General features: G+C 42.6%; 1 protein-coding gene across 2 annotated transcripts in view; it reads right to left on the minus strand.

Moving 5' to 3' along the window:
* WSCD2 (WSC domain containing 2) overlaps window positions 1-21,481 on the minus strand; it is a 606,696-nt gene that overhangs the window by 182,902 nt on the left and 402,313 nt on the right. For both annotated transcript variants that reach the window (XM_073562054.1, XM_073562051.1), the window contains one exon: window positions 7,411-7,595. In XM_073562054.1, coding sequence (XP_073418155.1) covers window positions 7,411-7,595 — 185 coding nt within the window. The remainder of the gene's footprint in view (window positions 1-7,410; window positions 7,596-21,481) is intronic.

Raw genomic sequence — 21,481 nt, forward strand, 5'->3', positions numbered from 1 at the left:
TGGCTCACACCTTGAACCTGGTGGTGCAGTGCTTCCTCAATAATTATCCGGAGTTAACAGCCCTGCTCCAGAAGGTGCGAAGACTGTGCGCGCACATCCGCCGGTCGCCTGTACACTCCGTTCGTATGCAGAAGCTGCAGCGATTGCTCCACCTTCCCAACAACTGCCTCATTATCGACATTGCAACAAGGTGGAACTCCACCCTGCACATGGTTGAGCGGCTGTGTGAGCAGAGGCAGGCCATAATGCATTTGTGGGAGGATACACGGCCAGGCACTTTGAGAGCAGACATGGAGTTGACAGGTGTGCAGTGGTCGAAGCTGAAAGACCTCTGTAAAGTCCTTCAGTGTTTTGAGGAATGCACACGGCTGGTAAGTGCAGACGACGCCATCCTAAGCATGAGCATCCCACTTATGCGTCTGCTCATGCAAACTTTGACGCACCTTAAGGAGCAGGCGTCTGCAGCCAATGTTGACGAGGAGGAAGAGGTGGAGGGAATCCTTGATGACATTCAGCCATTGTCTGCTCAGGGACCTCTCCTGGACGAGGTGGAGGAAGAAGAGGAGGAGGAGGATGATGATGGGGATGATTACTTAGGGGAGGAGGATGCATCTCGTGGGGCAAGTGAAAATGTTGGCGTGGCAAGGTCTGGTACAGGGTTTGTGCGTGACTGGAGGGATGTGGATTTGCCAGAAAGTGCTCCTCCACCCAGCACTCACAGTGCATCATTGACACCGGGAACATTGGCCCACATGTCAGATTATGCCTTGCAGATCCTAAAAAGGGACCCACGCATTGCCAAAATGATGAACGATGACGACTACTGGTTGGCCAGCATCCTGGATCCACTCTATAAAGGCAAATTACAAAACATCATGCCACAGGAGAACCTTGACCTAATATTGGCTACTAAACAAGCAACTCTGGTTAACCGGTTGGTTGAGGCATTCCCAGCACACAGCAGCGGCGATGGTTCTCACACGAGCCGTACGGGCCGGGGCAGCTTGGCAGAGGTGTTCGTGGTGCACACAGCAGAAATGGCATTGGAGACAGGGGTTTCATGACAATGTTGTGGACTGATTTTTCACGGACCGCTTACACAACTGGTAATACTGCATCGATGGAAAGTGACAGGAGACAGCAGTTGTCAACTATGGTTAACAACTACTTTTCCTCCCATATCGATGTTCTCCCGCACAGGTCATTCCCCTTTGACTATTGGGCCGCTAAACTGGACACCTGGCCTGAATTGGCACAATATGCCTTACAGGAGCTCGCTTGCCCAGCTGCAAGTGTGCTATCGGAAAGAGTCTTCAGTGCAGCTGGATCAATCCTGACAGAAAAAAGGACCCATCTGTCAACCCAAAATGTGGATGATCTAACCTTCATTAAAATGAACCATGCATGGGTTTCCAAGGATTTTGTCCCACCTTCCCTTGATGACACATAGGTTGCCAGAAAAATGGCTTGCTTTGGTCCTCCTCCTATTCCACGAACTTGACCTATTTCGCCTTTTGCAGCAGCTGAATGACCCACATCTACATATGCCACTTTGTAAACCTCCCTAAGTAGGCGGCCCCCCCCATGGCCGGGGTCACCACCTAGCGCACAAAACCGTGCGAGTGCCGTTGCCTTGGACAGGTGGGTAGGCAGACTCTTGGGCGCGGGCAGTGGCATAGGGTCCCTCATAGTGCAATCAAGTGTCTCTGACAGTGATGGTGCACACCCACCGTCAGACACACCGCCGTACTATGAGGGGCCCAGTGCCAGTACCCACACCCACGAGTGTGCCCCCCTTGCTTGGGCAGGCCCCCAGCATTTGCAATGTTTACCTCTCCCTGCTCCTCCGCTGTGTAGTCTGGGCTGTCAAATCCTTCACTGGGACTGCCACTACAAATTGATTGAACTGAAAGATGATGGTTAAGATGTAGCTATGCCTTGCCCTGCTGGCTGGGCTCTAGCTCCAGATGATCAGTGGCTTCCATTTCTTATGGACGTCGACTCACAATTACATGCAGTGATGGTTTATCATCAGCTTTCACAGTTTTCCTACTCACAAACGTGTGACATTCCGACGCACATTTCAAAATGTGCCCTCTCATGCCAATCAAATAGAATTGCCTGTGGCTTCTGTCTTTTGCACTCCAAAGTTACATGACAGATCATGATAGCCAGTGAGCACCATGTTTACATCGCTCCCTGTGATAAAATTTGGATTGAGATGAGTAACAGTGATGGAATCAACGAAAGTGCGATACAGCAAGTCTTTATTCACAAAAAAATGTTTTCACTGTCTCAACACACAAATTAATTGAGAGTCAGCATCGCCTATGAGAATTGTGCCGGAAGTTTTTCCCGTGAATAATAATTCCTAGATTTCTGCAATCAATAGCCTTTATGTCACTAATTGTATGCATCTTATTTCATATTGCGGAGAGGCTAGACTGTATTACTGAGACAGAAATATATATGAAGATTTAAAAATAACACCAAAAGTATATAGTTGTGTACGCCTCAAATGCATATCCTTTTTTCCACTTTTTAGATTGCTGTGTAATCCATACTGAGAACACGGAGATTTTACATGTTTAAACTATGCTATATATACCTGCTATCCAGTGAGAAAGTGCCCTTTATCAACTTTGTACAATCTGGTCAAATCCATACTGGGCCTGAGAACATCTGAGTCTGCCTCCTGATCTATAGACATATATTTTTAATGTGTAAACTAGGCTACATATATACGTGTTATCCGGTGAAACTGTACCCTTTATCAACTTTCTACAATGTTGTTGAATCCATACTGGGCCTGAGAACGGCTGCCGAGCTGTTAAGCAAGCTACAGCACCTGTGGTTTGGACACGTAATTTTTTCAGGAATGACGGTTAGGCCTAACTCCGGAATTGCGGTTGACCTGAACTTACTGGGAAATCATCGTTCGCGGGGAATAATCTGAATCCCAGATCCCCATCACTAACGGAGTTCAGCAGGTTATCTGCACCTGTAAGCGACAAAAGCTGGTCCTTTCAGTGTAGCGTGCATGCAGCCCCGGACATGTACTGGAATGCTAGACCTGTTATTGCTCGATCTAACGTGCCACAGCCTCGTGTATCCCTCTAGTAAGCTTGACGCGTACCCCGGGGCCATGCCGGAGTCTCGGTCGTTAACGGAATAAAGCTGAGAAATCGCTAGCACAACTACAAACGGACATACCACACCACACACAGAATCGACAAAGCTTGCAATCTGTCCATCTTTTCTGTAGCTTGTATGGTAGTGGTTTCCCGGGTGCAGTCCAATTAAGCCACAGGCTCCACTCCTGGTGGTGCCCTTTTGGACATTCCTTTATGGTTCAGCTTTGCAATCATACTGCCCCCGGAAACCAAAAACTTTGCCTTCAGGGACGCTGTTTGGAGGTTCGTGGGAATAACGCCGCCTGATCAGCAGTCGGCATATGGGTCGCCCTCCCAGGGCTGTGGGGTACTCGGTACCGGGCCGGTGTCAGTGGGATGTGTCACAGCAGCGGTGACCCGGACGGTGGCCCTGGGCGCCCATGTAAATGGTGTGGTATAATGGTAAAGAGTTTATATAGATAGTTTGACGCCACCTGTGGTGTTCGGCAACATAGATGTTAGGCCGACACTGCATGCAGATCCTCTGGGACTGATGGTGTTGTGCAGCAAAGATGGTGAAGCTCCCCACAGGTGGAGCTGGAGTCCCAGGGAAGTGTAGATGTAGTGATGGGGAAAGGCACAGGCGGTGTAGGTGCTGGTACCCAGATGTAGCGGTGGTGGAATAACTGTAGGACACCAGAGCGTGCAGTTCCAAAGCTTTACTCACAGTCTGCAGGTTACACAGATGCCTGCCTCCGTGCTGTGTCCTCCGGGTCAGGACCTCTGCCAACCTCCGGGACCAGAATGGAAAGCTCCCTTCCATCACTCCGCCAACATGTACCTTCCTGAACGTCTCCTTTCTAGCGCTTGTGGGGGAAGCACTCACAGGACCGTGGTTCACTGAAACGCCTCCTGTCTAACAGATGTTCCTCAGACTTTACTTGTATGGCAGACAGCTGTAGCCTTTTCCTTCTGCCTCGCACACGTCGATGCTGGGGCCTCCGAGCCTTAGTTGGGTACAGAGCATTTATAGCTGCTACTTCCCCTGGTTTCTGCTGCAGGAACGTCAGTGTCCCTACAAACTCGGAGACCGAAATCCGGACCATGCGCTCCAGCTAGGAGTGAGCCTTAACTCTGCTCATCCTCCAGCTCCCCTTCTCACGTCCACACACTTCCCCTTCCCTGCACAGAGTGCCCTAACTCACCTCCTCCCGGCCACAGAGAGCAGCTCCTCAGCAGTCAGGTTCAGAGGTCTCCCTGCTGGCCTGGAGTGGGAAATGTGTTGTGTGTTGGTTTCAATGCTAGAGAGATCCTTCGTTGCTCCCAAGTTTGACAACACACTCCCTAGGAGGTAGGGAATGCCACAGTGGCGACCGTACTCTTGGGGACACCACAAGTGTACTGAGGCCCAGCCACTGCTGGATGATGCTGCTGGTACATTGACCCAGACCACTACATTCCCCTCGCACTCTACACAGCCAGAATCTGACCCAGAGGAAACTCAGGTTCCCCTTCCCACATACTATACCACCTTACACGGTGACAAAGAGGAAGGTGCAGATGAAAGTGCAGGTTCCTTGAGCAGGTGGGGGGGCATACTCTTGGGCGATGGCACTGGCACTGGGCACCGCATAGTACGCAAAAGTGTCTCTGCCGGTGGGAGGGCCTAAACAGCCAAGTGCAGTGAGATGGAAGATGGGGACGACAAGGAGTTCAGAGTAGTGCAGGGATTCCCTAGCAAGGAGACTTATGTAATTGTTTTCAATGTTGGGACAGCAATTTTTGGGGAGCACTATACTCTGGTGAATGATATATGGGGCCCACCATACACTGGAACATTCCAAAGGTGGACATCAGACACTGGAGCAGCATTTACAGGGCCCATTATACACTAGAGCAGTAGAAATGGGGCCCATTATATATGGAGCATTATTTGGGCCCATAAGACAGTGGAGCTTCATCCATTGGGACCAACATATACTGTAGCATTATGTGGAGCTCATCATATACGGTTTGAAACATTATATGGGAATAATGATTCCGTATGGAGAAATATATGGGCCTCATTACTCTGTATAGCGCACAAAGCGCTGGCCATAATACTGTATGGAGTTATATACTGTCCGTTTTTGGAGGTATTGGAGAATTTAAAATGGATATCAGTCATGAGATGTAAGAAGTGAAGTATTTTTCATTGCACTATACTGCTATTTCTCTCCCGTATCGGAGCATCATGAGTTGTGGTATGTGTTAAAGGGGCGCTCTTTGGCCCTGGGCCCACAAAAACCTGGAGCCAGCCCTCCCCCCCACAACTGTAGCCAAATAACCCCCATTTTTCAGTGCGGAGCTAGTATTATGAAGTTAATTAAGGTTGACAAGCTTCAGTAACAAGAATTTATGCTTTTGGCATTCAAATGGGCACTGCTGGTGTGTTTCCTGTCCTCCTCTCACTGCCGACTTTAATTCTCCATTGACTTACATTGGGTTTCGTGTTTCGGGACGACCCCGACTTTTCCCTATAGTCAGCCGATTTTGCTCGACCCGACTTTTGGAAAAGTCGGGTTTCATGAAACGAAACTCGACCCTAAAAAAACAAAAGTCGCTCAACACTAATGAAGACACAGTCCAGGATAACTTAAACATTCTCTTTACTTAGTACTTAACACATTAAATCCACAGTTAGCACATCATGGAATTCACTTGTTTCCTCATCTTTCCCTGCTTTGCTGACACTTCTGTACAGCACACATCCAGACTGGACCGTCTTAGACTGCTCTCCAGTTCCTTCCTGGCCTAACCTCACCATGATGACAATTCCTTCTGCCTGTTTTGCCCCAGACTCAAAATCATCAGCCCCTCGGGTTTGGTTGCCTCTAGCAAAGCATCCGGCCCATCTGTACCGCTCTCGTCGAAGCTTCAACTTCCTTCAGTTCCTCAGTCCAACCGACTCCCGCCCTAAAGGCGTCTGCCAAGGTTATGAGTCGCCACATCTTTCTTCTCCTGTATTGGCCCTCTGCTATGATCTTAAGTGGCCGTGGGCTGCAGCTATTTAACTTTGAGTGGCTGCTGAGCCGTCCTGGGCCTATAGCCCATGTGGACACTTCGGGCACCCTAGCCCCGTCTGTCTTAACTTCCTAAAACTCCTATCTCACCACCCGGCAGCCCCTTCTACATTAACCCCTATACACAAGCTATAACCTATTCTAACCATGCACACTAGTATGTCCTCATCTAGTGGTCTACAAAGAAACTACATATACCCTTATCTATGAGAACTATAATACTAAGGTGCCTCCCTGCTAATGTCTGAAGGGTGCACTTCACTTTCCCTAAACTGTACATGAGCCATAGTGAAGAACATGACAACACAGTAATGGTAATACCCAAAAGGGGTAGCAGTATCATAACATGAATTAATGTAGGTAGTACATAAAACATGTTGCAATACCCAATAAGCAAATAGACATAAATAAAGCAATGAACATTATAAAACCAACTCCTTTACATATTGGCGCAGAGGGGTAGAAGAGAATCCCACTGACCTGCCATGGGGAAGCTGGAGGCCAATGCACTTGGGATTATTGGAAAGCATCAGTGAGTGTTTGAATGCAGTGGAGAGATTGCCTGCAAATATTCAGTGCATAGGGAAGCAGGCACTTTTGGAGATGTTAAAGAAACTATACAATATGATGGAGGCAGCAGTGCTTATCTTGATACTGTTCATCTACTTATGAACTATGATCACATTGTGTACAGATATAAGGATGCCAACAGAAACAAATTATGTGTTTCCTAAATATACCTGAGGTGATGGAACAAGTATTCAAAGTCTACGGTGTTATTCCCACGTCTGTGCTTTTTGACGCACAAAATAATCACAAAGACATGATTGGAGTCATGGGTCAAAATCACCTGTACAAGTCTATGAAAATCACAGACAACCCATGGATGGCCTCAGTGTACAATCCGTGTGCATCCCGTGAGTATAGTTTCAATGAATAGCAGTGGCTTTGTAATGTATTTACTTATTTGTTGATTCATCAAAATCACTCCGATGGTAAAAATTGAAACCATAACGAAACTCTCATCCAAAACACTGATAACACTCGGACCGTTTCTTGCGTACCTGAAAAATCCTGGATATCTCAATGTGGCTTAAGAAATTAATGCACCCATTTAGCATGGAGGGAGAGCTAGTTTGACTGCCTGGCCAAATAGTTAAGCCATAACTTTTGTTATGGAGTTGAAATCCACCTACACAAGTTAAGAAAGTAATGGAATGGAAGACAGTACTCACACCTCCTCGCAGACTCCTGCGTGAGCTCCAGTCTGTAAATAGATAAGCGATTTACTCCACCGCACATGTTGCTTTTTTCTCCCTTGCACTCCATGTTACATTCCGATTCACTGACATTTAAGGCTTTAATTTTGTGACCACAGTAACATTCAGCGCCAAATTCAAGCCCAGCATACATGTAGCCCCTGCAATAAAACAATGTGCATATGTATAAACAATAATGGAGGATCATTGATTAACCATAGCATGAAGAACATGATTCACGCAATCTACTGGACTGTTTTATAGGTTATTTAAAATGGGATAGTTTTCCTAGATTAAAAAGTCATAGAATATTTGGATTCCACCTTTATACCAACCTCTGTATCTCTTTCTGAAAGCACATGACTAAAAATGAAGATGTTTGTGCAAGTATTTAGAAATAAGACAATTACACAGAATGTGCTACAGTGAACATCCATCATCGTGATACAGTCTGAAATATGGAAATGGCAATTCTCACTGGCCATGTATACGCTTCTATTTCTGTAGACTTAATTCTCTCTTCTGGGTCAGATTTATGGTCCCTGATGCTTGTGGCCAATTCATTTATAGCTCATATGTTTGTTACTATAGTAGAGATTCACTTGGGACAATTCCCTGTGCAATAATTGAAAGAAATCATTCTGCTCCTACACTATATTTTAATCAGGTAGCCTAGTGCATTGAGACTTAGAAATAGTGTCATTTTTCCGATGTATAAATTGACCATTTGACAGATGCACATTATCATGAATGTAGTCTTATTCCTTAGGGTTTATTATACTACTCATATGTATATAAAATAAAACACGGAGCACATAAACTACCATACTAATGTGAAATATATGTCTATTCTACCTAAGGAATTAAAAGAGTAAAGGAAGTAGTTTACATTGGAAATAAACAAATAAACTTACTTTTTTTCACATATTAGTCTATTCATATTGGCATTATAGATGTTGATATTCTGTCACTTCTTGAGGATACCCAGCCACGCTAACCAGATAGACTTTCCTTTATCTGGGGCAAAATGTTCAGGTGAAGTTTTTTGCACTGTAAGTAAACTTGTTAGTGGTCCTTCTGGCCACATTACTTGAGGCGCATGCAGTTTTTAAAGGGGTTGGTCACTTTATGTTAACAAATGTGTAGGGAATTTGACTTTGTGGATTTTACTTTTAAAGGGCGATTCAAAACAGATGGTGCAAAATTAAAACCTGGCTATTCATGACCAAGAGAACATAACACAAATTTATTAACATGAAAAGACACATTATCTGTCCAAGCTTTGTCTACATACTAAAAATGTTCAAAGTGATTTCCATTGGTACATAGCAGATGTCTAGGTGGTAGTCCAGTTCTGTCCAGACTTATGCCAGCATATCCTCAGAAATGGAATCCACTGTTCAAGTGATGCATTGCATCAGTTCATTCAGATCCTGAGGCTGGGGGGCAGATACAGAGTTCTTGGTGTAGCCCCACAGATATAGGGTTGAGATCGTACTTTGCCATAATCATAGAATCATAGAATCATAGAATCGTAGAGTTGGAAGGGACCTCCTGGGCCATCTGGTCCAACCCCCTGCTCAAAGCAGGATTCTCTAAATCATCCCAGTCAGATGTCTGTCCAGCCTCTGTTTGAAGACTTCCATTGAAGGAGAACTCACCACTTCTCGTGGCAGCCTGTTCCACTCATTGATCACTCTAACTGTCAAAAAGTTTTTTCTAATATCTAATCTGTGTCTCTTCCCATTCAGTTTCATCCCATTGCTTCTAGTCTTTCCTTGTGCAAATGAGAATAAAGTTGATCCTTCTACAATGTGACAGCCCTTTAGATATTTGTAGACAGCTATTAAGTCTCCTCTCAGTCTTCTCTTTTGCAAACTAAACATTCCCAAATCCTGCAACCTTTCCTCATAAGACAGGGTTTGCAGACCGGTCACCATTCTGGTCGCTCTTTTCTGAACTTGCTCCAGTTTGTTGATGTCTTTTTTAAAATGTGGTGCCCAAAACTGGACACAATATTCCAGATGAGGTCTGACCAAAGAGGAGTAGAGGGAAATAATGACTTCACGTGATCTAGACTGTATGCTTCTGTTAATACATCCTAGAATTGCATTTGCCTTTTTTGCTGCTGCATCACACTGTTGACTCATATTCAGTCTGTGATCTATTAGTATACCCAAGTCTTTTTCACATGTGCTGTCACTTAGCCCTATTCCTCCCATTCTATATATGCTTTTTTCATTTTTATTGCCCAGATGTAGTACTTTGCATTTCTCCCTGTTAAAAACCATTCTGTTAGTTGCTGCCCACTTCTCCAGTTTATTTAAATCTTTTTGAATCCTCTCTCTCTCTTCTCTAGTATTAGCTATCCCTCCTAGCTTTGTGTCATCAGCAAATTTAATCAGTTTACCCTCAATTCCTTCATCTAAATCGTTGATAAAGATGTTGAACAATACAGGGCCCAGGACAGAGCCCTGTGGTACCCCACTTGAGACATTCTTCCAACTGGATGTGCAGCCATTTACGACCACTCTTTGGGTCCGATCACTAAGCCAGTTATGAATCCACCTAACAGTTGCCTTGTCCACTCCATACTTAGTCATTTTTTCAATAAGGATTGTATGAGAGACTTTGTCAAATGCTTTGCTGAAGTCAAGATATACTATATCTACAGCATTTCCTTGATCCACCCAATCAGTGATACCGTCATAGAAGGAAATTAAGTTAGTCTGACATGACTTATTAGTTAGAAACCCATGCTGACTCTGTTTAATCACTTCATTCTTATCCAGGTATTGACATACATGTTGTTTAATAATTTGTTCAAAGATCTTTCCTGGTATAGAAGTCAGACTCACCGGCCTATAGTTGCCTGGGTCCACCTTCTTCCCCTTTTTGAAGATAGGAACAACATTTGCTCTTCTCCAGTCTTCTGGCACTTCTCCTGTTCTCCAAGAATTTTCAAAGATTATGGAGAGGGGTTCAAAAATTTCTTCTGCTATCTCCTTCAGTACTCTGGGGTGTAATTCATCTGGACCTGGAGACTTGAATTCATTTAGGTTAGCTAAGTGTTTCCTCACTATCTTTCTGTTTATAGATATCCTGGATTCTTCTATTCCCTTAATAGGACAGTGAATAACAGTTGATGTTGCATTTCCTTTCTGAGAGAAAACAGATGCAAAATAGGAATTTAAAAGTTCAGCCTTCTCAACATCCTGTCTTACCATTTCATCATTTTCATCCTGTAAAAATCCTATAGCATCTTTGACTTTTCTTTTACTTTTGACATATCCCCAAAATCCTTTATTATTGCTTTTGACATCTCTTGCAAGCCTCAGTTCATTTTCAGCTTTAGATAATCTGATTTGTGCCCTGCAGGTTCTGCAGACAGCATTATATTCTTCTTTAGATATGCCTCCCTCTTTCCATTTTATAAACATTTTTTTCTTCCTTTTTAGCATGTGCTTAAGTTCTGTGTTCATCCATCCTGGTTTCCTTAAATGCTTCCTATTCTTCCCTCTTTTCGGAATTGTTAACAACTGTGCTTTGAGAATTTCATTTTTCAAAATTTCCCATCCTTCCTGGACATTTTTGTCTTTAAGGATATCCAGCCATTGGATCCCTCCAATTCTCTTTCTGAATCCCTTAAAATCTGCCTTTCTGAAATCTAACCTTGACGTCTGAGTCTTCACAGGTCTTCCACCTCTAGTAATCCAAAATTCTAAAATAGCATGGTCGCTACCTCCTAGGGTCCCAGCCACTTTTACCTCCTCAACCATTTCCTCCCTGTTTATAAGGATTAGATCCAAGGTAGCAGTTCCCCTTGTTTTCTCCCTTACCTTTTGGAAGATAAAGTTGTCAGCAAGAGAGGATAAGAATTTCCTTGACCTGTTAGTTTTGCCTGAGAGAGATTCCCAACAAATGTCTGGATAGTTGAAATCTCCCATGACAACTATGTCATATTTTTTGGAGAACTTGGCCATCTGATGCATAAAGAGTTCATCTATATCTTCAGCTTGCACAGGCGGCCTGTAGTAAATGCCTACAATGGTGTCCTTTCCATTGTTCTGTCCTTGTATTCTTACCCAAACAGTTTCCACAGAACTCCCAGTCTCTGAAGCTTCAATCTCTGTGCAGATATACGCGTTTCGAACATACAATGCGACACCCCCTCCTCGTTTATCAAGTCTGTTTCTTGCAAATAAGTTGTATCCTTCTAGTCTTGTATTCCAATCATGTGTATTGTCCCACCAAGTTTCAGTGATTCCAATTACATCATATTTCTGTTCCTGTGTTAGTAGTTCCAATTCTCCTTGTTTGTTGCCCATGCTTTGTGCATTAGTATAGAAACATTTTAGTTTGTGATTGGTTTCTCTTTCTCCAATATTTTTATTAATTAGATTCTTTCGTCTTTGTTCTTCCTTTCCACTTCTAATAGCAGAGTTCTCAATAGCATTTGTCAGGTGTATGGCTTTTTCTGGTCTTTTGTTTCCCTTCCCATGTTGTTCTAGTTTAAAGCTCTCCTTACAAGTGTAGCAAGGCGACTTCCAAATACATGCTTTCCAGTCTTCGTAAGGTGCACCCCATCTCTAGCAAGTAGTCCATCGTATAAGTAGTTCACTCCGTGATCCAGAAATCCAAATCGTTGCCGACGGCACCATCGACGTAGCCAGTTGTTCACCTGCAGAATCTTATTCCACCTCCTTGTTCCATGGCCATCCACTGGGAGGATGGAAGAGAAGACCACCTGCGCTCCCAGTTCTTTCACTTTCTTGCCTAAGTCTTCAAAGTCTCTGCAGATGATTTCCAGGTCGTTTCTTGCGGTGTCATTTGTCCCCACATGTAGTAGCAGGAATGGGTAGTCATCTGTAGGTCTGAAGAGTCCTGATATCCTGTCAGACACATCTTTAATTTTTGCACCTGGAAGACAGCACATTTCTCTTGTAGTTATATCCGGTCTGCAGATAGCGGCCTCTGTTCCTCTCAGCAGGGAATCCCCCATGACCACCACTCTCCGTTTCTTCTTCACAACATTTTTCTTTCTCCATCCAGGAGGACTCTGAAGGCGTACAAGGTTGCTGTTTGTTGGCAAAGTCTTATCCTGATGTATTTCTTCATCGTTTTCCTGCGTGAGAGCCTGGTACTGGTTTCTGAGCAGTATGGGTGCTGACTGCCTCCTGATCCTCCTGCTTCTCTGGGTCACATGTCTCCATTCCTCTGTTTCTTCAGGTGCACTTCGAATTTCTTCTCTTTCTGTAACATGAAGAGATAATTCTGCTCTGTCCAAGAACTCTTCACCTTCCTTAATGATCTTCAACGTAGCCAACCTCTCTTCGAGATTTTGCAACTTTTCCTCCAACAGGGACACAAGCTTGCATTTGTGGCATGTGAAGTTTGGCTTTTCCACTGGTAAATCTGTGAACATGTAGCAAGAAATGCAGCTCACCAAATGGCTCCTGGCCTCTTCCATCTGTTAGATCTGGCGATTGTAGAGGCCAACGATACATCGGTGAAACGACTTGAGACAATTCATCAATGAAACAGCGGAGTCCATTTCCAATATATGATGGTACGTACCTAGACTGTGAATGGATAGTGTTTCTTTCTTGTTAATAAATTTGTACTATGTTCTCTCAAACATGAATACCAAGGCTATAATTGTGCACCATTCTTTTGTAATAACTCTGTATATAAGCATAACAAACAAATTGTTTCCTGCGCTTTTTAGCACAGCCTTCCCCGCAGAATACACAGCTCCTCCAAACAACCCCTGAAAGGAAAACAATGTATAGGTACATCATTGTGAGGGTGACAATGAGGGAGTTAAGGATCTGAGCTCTCTCCACATGTATCTGATGCCAGCTTTAACTAATAAAATAGTTGGTATCTGTGTCTATCAGCAGCAACCAGAGCTGAGCTCCAGTCTCTGCTATTAAACATTTAAATGCTGCTGTCAATCTCAGTTTCATTGCTCGTCATCCCTGGCATAACGTGCCCCCTTATCCACATGATTTCAGACAACTGATGGGGTACCATAACTACCTGGGGCCTGTTGAAGGCCCCTGTTGTTGCCATCTTGGAACTCCTGTGAAGCTTAACTAAAGGCTGGGTTTCATATGATACTGTGATTTTCATTATATACTGCAATACTGTTACATTGCAGTTTGTAGTGTAAGCGATTGATTGATGCCAGGTTCAAATCACCTAAGGGAACTAAAAAAGTAAAAGTAAAAAATGAAAAAAAAAGTTAAAAAAAATCAAAGCACATAAAAATTAAAATCTCCCCATTAAAAATAAAAATAAATATATTTGGTGTTGCATTGTCCATAAAAGTCTGATCTATCAAAATATAAAATTTATTAACCCAACAATTGACTCTATAAAGATAAAAAGAATGAAAATGCCAGCATTGCAGGTTTTCAGTCACCACACCTCCCTTAAAAATGCATTAAAAAGCAATCAAAACAACCTATGTACAAGAATTGGCATCAATAAAATGGTCAGCTTGCCATGCAAAAAGCAAACTTCAAACAGCTCAATTGATAGAAAGATAAAAACTGTTATGGGTCTCAGAAAATGAAAACACAAACCGACTTTTTGTATAAAGTTCCCAATTTCTTCACCACTTAAATAAAAAAATTAAGCAAGCTTGTTATCGTTGTAACTGTACCGTACAAATAAAAAGCCCAAAATAATGCCAAAATTGCGTTTTTTTTCACTATTTCATCCAGTTTGACTTTTTAAGCCATTTTCCAGTACATTACATGATAAAATTGATTATATAATTCTAAACTACAAGTCATCCCCAAAAACAAGTTCTCCATATTGCTATGTTGACTGAAAAATAAAGTTATGGCATTTGGAAGAAGTAGAGGAAAAGAGTGCAACAATGAAAATTTGCTGCAGAGGAAAGGAGTTAAAATTCACTACACATAGCAAAGGTGATTTTCAAATGGAGGAGGCTAATAGACAAGTCTTATTGCATGACACTCTATCCATTTTCATCTAGAGAACAGCAGAGCTGTGCAGTCTGTGTGAAAGTCAGCACTAACAGGAGGAGAACCTGTCATACTTATAGAGTAGTAAGTGCCATAAAATCATGTCCCCACATTTGTCAAATAATGATAAAGTGGCCAGCCCCTTTTAAAAAAAACCTTCATTACACAACTTCTTTAGCTTCCCACAAAAATATGACTGGTTTGTATGGTTGGTCCATTATTTTCTTCCTTATGGTGAGGCATATAACATGATTGATCACTAACCTGAAAATCTATCGATTCTCTCTGTCAGTCCATTAGAAACTGCACTCCTGGTATATGTTAAGTCATAAAAAAGTTCAGTGTAGCTCAGAAGCATAAATTGCATCTTAGCTTACTACATGATGAAATCTGCATCAAACAACCACTTACTGGGCAACGAGTCGAAGAGGGGAACAGTGACCTTTTTCATTCTTTTTTTCCTTGCCCCCTTTATTATTTCCTCTTCATCTCTAGACTGTATCTGTCCCACTTTGTTTATCTACTATGCTTTGCATAAATCATCACATCTGCTCTCCTATTCGATTATATTGATTATTAAAAACCTTACGTTTTTTCCATCCCCACTGTACATAATTGGCATATATTATTTAAATAAAACCGTGCTCCAAAATTAAAATGGGTAAAGCTAGGAGTCCCTCTTACGTCTACCTCGTTTTAAATATGGCACCCAGATCGCCATAAACACCCATCACTTACATATGGCTTGCACTGCGCATGCCCGCAGGGGACCCAAAAATTTGTCTGAGCATCATTTTTCATCTATGCCAACTATTGGGTGGCAATATAAGCAGTATCAAATTTTTGTTAGCAACCTTTTAAATTTAGTCTGCATATTGAGAGACTACAGTCTAATTTGGCAAACAAAGGGCCCAAACCTCGGAAGTATTGTTATCCTTTGACCACGTTGTGGAAGGTTTCGGTAACTATGTCAATTGTCACCAATTGCCAATTGTGTTCTTTTTGATTTTAATTGGGGTCTAGGGTCCTCTTTTAGATATAGGTTCATCTATGTCTATTGGTAGGGGTTCCCTTAGGATATCGGGTAGGAGGGTTCCCCTAGTGGCTGTAGGGAATTATAGGGCTCCCAGGGTCAGCCATCGTGGAGTGGGGGCACCACAACGTTCCCCCTAGGGTGCCAACCTCCACAGCCAGGAAGGCGACAGCCTAGTTGACATGAGAGGGACTCCTAGCATTACCCATTTTAATGTTAATTTTGGAACACAATTTTGTTTTTGCATTTGTTTGTGCACGTTTTTTGGTGTGAACCATTCAATATGGTTTTTTAATCAATAAAGATATTTTGAAGGGATGTATATGATTTAATGGTTGGATACCCTATTTGGATCAATTTGGATAATTCTTCACATATTAAAGAAATCTGTCTACTCAGTCCAGAAAGGTGACTGTTTTTTAGACTGGTAACTCATGTTATTATTCTTACAATAGCTTAAACAATTGTCAGACCTTCTATTTTTTCAGTCTTAGTCAGGTCCAGTTGTCTACTTTGATTGAGATTTTGCTGCATTGTCACATTGTCATCTACACACGTGGTCAAAATTGTTGGTACCTCTCTTTTAATGATAGAAAACCCAAAATGGTCATAGAAATAACTTGAATCTGACAAAAGTAATAATAAATCAAAAATCTATGAAAATGAACAAATAAAAGTCTGATATTGCTTTTCAACTATGCTTCCACGGAATTTAAAAAAAAATTAAACTCAAGAAATAGGCCTGGACAGAAATGATGGTACCCCTGAAAATAATGTTATAAAAAGGATATGTCAAATCAAGGTGTGTCCACTAATTAGCATCACAGGTGTCTATAATCTTGGAATCAGTGAGTGGGCCTGTATACAGAGTGGGCCATTTATATCGATACACCTAAATAAAATGGGAACGGTTGATGATATTCCTTTTTGTGGCACATTACTATATGGGAGGGGGAAACTTTTCAAGATGGGTGGTGACCATAGCGGCCAATTTGAAGTCGGCCATTTTGGATCCAACTTTATTTTTTCCAATGGGAAGAGGGTCATGTGACACATGAAACTTATTGAGAATTTCACAAGAAAAGCAATGTTGTGCTTGGTTTTAATGTAAAGTAAATGGCCCACCCTGTAGAGGGCTACAGACACTCACTGTGCTGTTTGGTGACATAGTGTGTATCACACGCAACATAGACCAGAGGAAGCAAAGGAAAGAGTTGTCTCAGGAGATTAGAAAGAAAATGATAGACAAACATGTTAAAAGTAAATGTTATAAGACCATCTCCAAGCAGCTTGATGTTCCTGTGAATACAGTTCCACATATTAATCAGAAATTTAAGCTCCATGGGACTGTAGCCATCTTCCCTTGACATGGCCGCAGGAGGAAAATTGATGACAAATCAAAGAGAGGGATAATATGAGTGGTAACAAAAGAGACCAGAAAAAGCTCTAAATAGATTAAAGGTGAACTTCAAGCTCAAGGAATATCAATGTCTGATTGCACCATCTCTTGTTGTATGAGATAAAGTGTACTTCATGGGAGATGACCAAGGAGGACACTATTCTTGAAAAAAAATCATTATAAAAGCCAGACTGGAATTTGCCAAACTACATATTGACAAACCAAAAAGCTTCTTTGAGAATGTCCTATGGACAGATGAGACAAAAATTGAACTGTTTGGCAAGGCACATCAGCTCTATGTTCACAGATGGAAAAATGAAACATATCAAGAAAAGAACACTGTCCCTACTGTGAAACATGGAGGAGGCTCTGTTATGCTCTGGGACTGCTTTGTTGCATTTGGCACAGAGTGTCTAGAATCTGTGCAGGGTACAATGAAATCTCAAGACTATCAAGGGACTCTAAAGAGAAAAGTGCTGTCCAGTGTCAGAAAGCTTGGTCTCAGTCGCAGGTCATGGGTCTTGCAATAGGATAATGACCCAAAACACACAGCTAAAAACAGCCAAAAATGGCTAAGAGGAAAACATTGGATGATTCTGAAGTGGCCTTCTATGATCCATGACCTAAATCCTATTGAGCATCTTTGGAAAGAGTTGAAACATGTCGTCTGGAAAAGGGAACCTTCAAACACGAGACAACTGGAGCAGTTTGCTCTTGAGGAGTGGGCCAAAATACCTGTGGAGAGGTGCAGAAGTGTCATTGACAGTTACAGGAATTGTTTGATTGCAGAAATTGCCTCAAAAGGTTGTGTAACAGAATATAAAGTTAAGGGTACCATCATTTCTGTGCAGGCCTATTTCGTGAGTTTTATTTTTTTTTAATTTCTCTGCAAGCATGGTTGAAAAGCAAAGTCTGACTTTCATTTGTTCATTTTCATAGATTTTAGATTTATTATTGCTTTTGTCAGATTCAAGTTATTTCTGTTGCCATTGTGGGTTTTTCTGTCATTAAATGAGGGGTACCAACAATTTTGACCACGTGTGAATATGCAAACCATTTGATATCCATATGGTATCTGTATCGCATCAGTTTTTACACATCTGCAGTAGTGATGAGTGAGCGTGCTTGCCACTGTTTGAGATTTAATTGAGAATCGGGGTGCTTTGGCAACTTGTTACTTGGTTTAGTATCTCATAATGCTCGAGAACATGCTTGAGTCCCTGCCCCAAACGATTTGCAGCTCTTTTTCAGCCACAAAGCATGTGGGGATTGCCTGCCATTTACGGTAATGCCATAGCCATTTTTGGCTGCTAGCATTTCTGTGATTGGCCTGCCAAATCACGTCATTGAGTCTGCATAAGATCCAGTAACATGATGCTTGTCACACTGTATCTTGGAAATAGAGTAGGGAGAGTTGCTGGAGAAGGGAAAGTTTACATTAGAGGCATCTAGGCAGTGTTTATATTGCCTTTCAGTCATTGCTGCTATAACCAAAAGCCCTTTTCAGGGCTATATCTAGTATAGTCAATATAAATACCTATAGCTGTATTTAGTGCAGGGATAACTTTTGGAGAAGGGATAGTAGTCCTTTAGAGGCCTATAGCCAAGGTCCTGAGCAGAGCTTGATCTGTTCTATTCTATTACATATTAATACTGCTCTTAGCAGCATTTAGTGTATTGATAGTTGGTGGAGAAGGGCTAGTTTTGCATTAGAGGCATCTAGGCAGGGGTTATTGCCTTACAATCCTTATTGCTGCAACCTAAAACCAAAACTCCTTATCAGGCCTATACCTATTCTATTTTAGTCCCTATTAAAACCACTGTTCATTGTTTTTAGTGTAGGGCTATCTGATGAAGAAGGGATAGTAATACATTAAAGGCCTATAGCCAAGGTTTAAAGCCTAAAGGCCTCATTACACATAACGATGTCCCAGCGATCCCACCAACGATCCGACATGGATGGGATCGCTGGGACATCATTAGGCTGATCTCTGGTGAGCTGTCACATAGACAGCCCCTCCAGCGATCAAGACCAGCGAGCAAGCTGGTTTCCAATGTAAACAGCGGGTATCTAAGAGCCGTGCGGCTCTTGGATACCCGCTGTTTACCCAGGAAGATCAAGCGCGATCAGCGATACCCGGCAGGGGGGTGGTCGCTGATCCCCGTCACACACAGCGATATCGCTGGCAAGATCGCTGTGGCATCACAAAATCAGCGATCTCGCTGGCGATATCGCTGTGTTTGATGGGGCCTTACCAGTCCTTGCTCCAGAAACATAAAACCAACAGTCCTTATCAGGGCTACATCTATTCTATTCTATCACCTATTAATACTGCTCTTAGCTGCATTTATTGTAGAGATAGTTGCTGGAGAAGGGCAAGTTTTGCATTAGAGTTATATAGGCAGGGCTTATTGCCTTAGAGTTGTAGCTGCTGCAACCTAAAACCAAAACTCTTTATTAGGGTTGCATCCATTTTTCTTATTAATACCGCTGTTACCTGCATTCAGTTTATATGTATAGGTGCTGGAGAAGGGATAGTTTTGGATTAAAGGAAGATTAAAGGTGGAGGAGGACAAGAAAAAGAAGAAATGATGAAGTGTATACACATTTTTGAGTGGTAAACGGTGCATGAGAATAGAAAAAAAAAGTACATTTGATTTTGCATTATGTATCGCTGTTGTCATCCGGGTATTCTGCTATTGCATCATTTTGCTAGCCCTCTCTGCCGCAGGAAGCAGAAATGGAAAGTTCTCCTTGAAGCATGGGTTGAGAAGGGTGAACAACAAGTAATTTGTGTTGGCCAAAATGCATATAACGTGAGGATCATGGAAAAGGCAGAGGAACATAAAGTCAGCCATATGTGCCAGACTTCCAACAGGTAAAACTTCCCTGTCCATAGCAGAAGGACGACTCTTCATCTTTTCCTCCTCCCTCTCCTCTTCCTCTTCAGCCCATCCACGATGGACAGGATGAATATGGTGTGGGTAGTACCCTCTGCAGCGCTGGAAACCAACTTCTGTACCTCATCGTCCTCAGCCTCCTCTTCCTCATTCTCACCCAATCCACGATGAAGAAGATGAGATGAGGCAAACCAAATCCTATGTATCTGAAAATCATCACTGTGACAGCTAAAAACGTAGTACTGAAGATCGATGCTTACAATCTAAAAAAAATGTTGCAAGATAGAAAAGCATCAATAAGAGCTGCATGACAATACAGCAAACAGAAATAATAGCAGTGTCTTGTCCGTAGGGAAAATAGTGTCCTTTTCCCTTTTGAGTTAGCACAACTCTGGTCCCTCTGGGTTGGGACATTGGAAGACAAAGTCTGAGTTCTTTTAAGCAATGTTTCTCAACCCGGTTGAGATATCAACGCTTATTCAATCTGGGGTAGATGGGGCAAAGTCGATAAAGGGATTGGGCAAAGTCCACAGAGGAGATTGGGGCAAAGTCCAAGGCAAAGGGTGTAGAAGCCTCTTGCGGCTCAAAGTCCCTAAATCCAGCAGGGTAATAACAAACAATGAGAAGGGGCAAACCACCATGTGTGGCCAACAACAAGGAGTCTAGGATTCAAGGTCACTCATGGTACAACTGGCACAGGAGCTTCATGCATCCAACACAAGAGATGCTTTTACCCCTTTCATCCATTTGAAAAATGCAGTTTAAGGCTGGTTTCACACTTGCTTTTTTTTTTTGCGCAATTTTTTAGCGCAAAAAAGCATGCTTTTTTCCCTATACTTTAACATGGTTGCGCATATGTGCGCATACACACGCGTTTGTATGCGCGTGCGTTTTTTGTAGTGTGCGCTCGGGCTCACAAAATGCATCCTGTTGCATTTTTTGTGCGTCCGACTTGTGCCCAAAAAACACGTGCGCACGCAATGCGTTTTTTTACAGCAAAACACCCATTCAATTCTGAGTGCGCATACATGTGCATTGTAATGCACACGTATGTGCAAAAAAAGCATGCGTTTTTTTAAAAAAGCACCAAAACCCACAAAAAAACGCACACAAACGCATGATGCGTTTTTTTAATGCGTTTGTGTGCGCAAAAAACGCGCAGCAAAAAAAATGCAAGTGTGAAAGTAGCCTTAGTTGGATTTTCTATAGAGTTGAGCCAAATCTGAGGCTCACATGCTACAGCCACTGCTCCCTCTTTAAGTTGCTTCCATGGCCAAGCTGGGCTCAGATGAGGGCAAGATATCTGACACAAAGATACTGATTGTTTCTATTCATGCAACAGTTGACATCTTTAATGTAGCCTGTGCCTTTCCTTCATCACTTGGATCTTCCGACAGAAAGACTTGATCCTGCCAACTTTGCCATGATGCGGTCTTCACTCTAAATTTATAGAAGTCTTCATGCGGCACTTACTCCAAATTTTTAGAGTCATCATGCGACCCTCGCTCTAAATTTTTTATAGTGTCTTCATCCGGCCCTTGCTCCAAATTTTTAAAGGGTCATCATGCGGTCTTTGCTCTCTATTTTTTCCAGGATATGTATGATGCCCTCCTTATAATTTTTTTTAATCTTTCTAGCATGTGTATGAGGCCTACCTTTACAATTCTCTCTCCATTATACAGTGGGGCAAAAAAGTATTTAGTCAGTCAGCAATAG

Source organism: Dendrobates tinctorius, unplaced genomic scaffold, assembly GCF_039654945.1.
Source record: "Dendrobates tinctorius isolate UK_male_01 unplaced genomic scaffold, ASM3965494v1 ptg000003l, whole genome shotgun sequence".
Taxonomy (NCBI): Eukaryota; Metazoa; Chordata; class Amphibia; order Anura; family Dendrobatidae; genus Dendrobates; species Dendrobates tinctorius.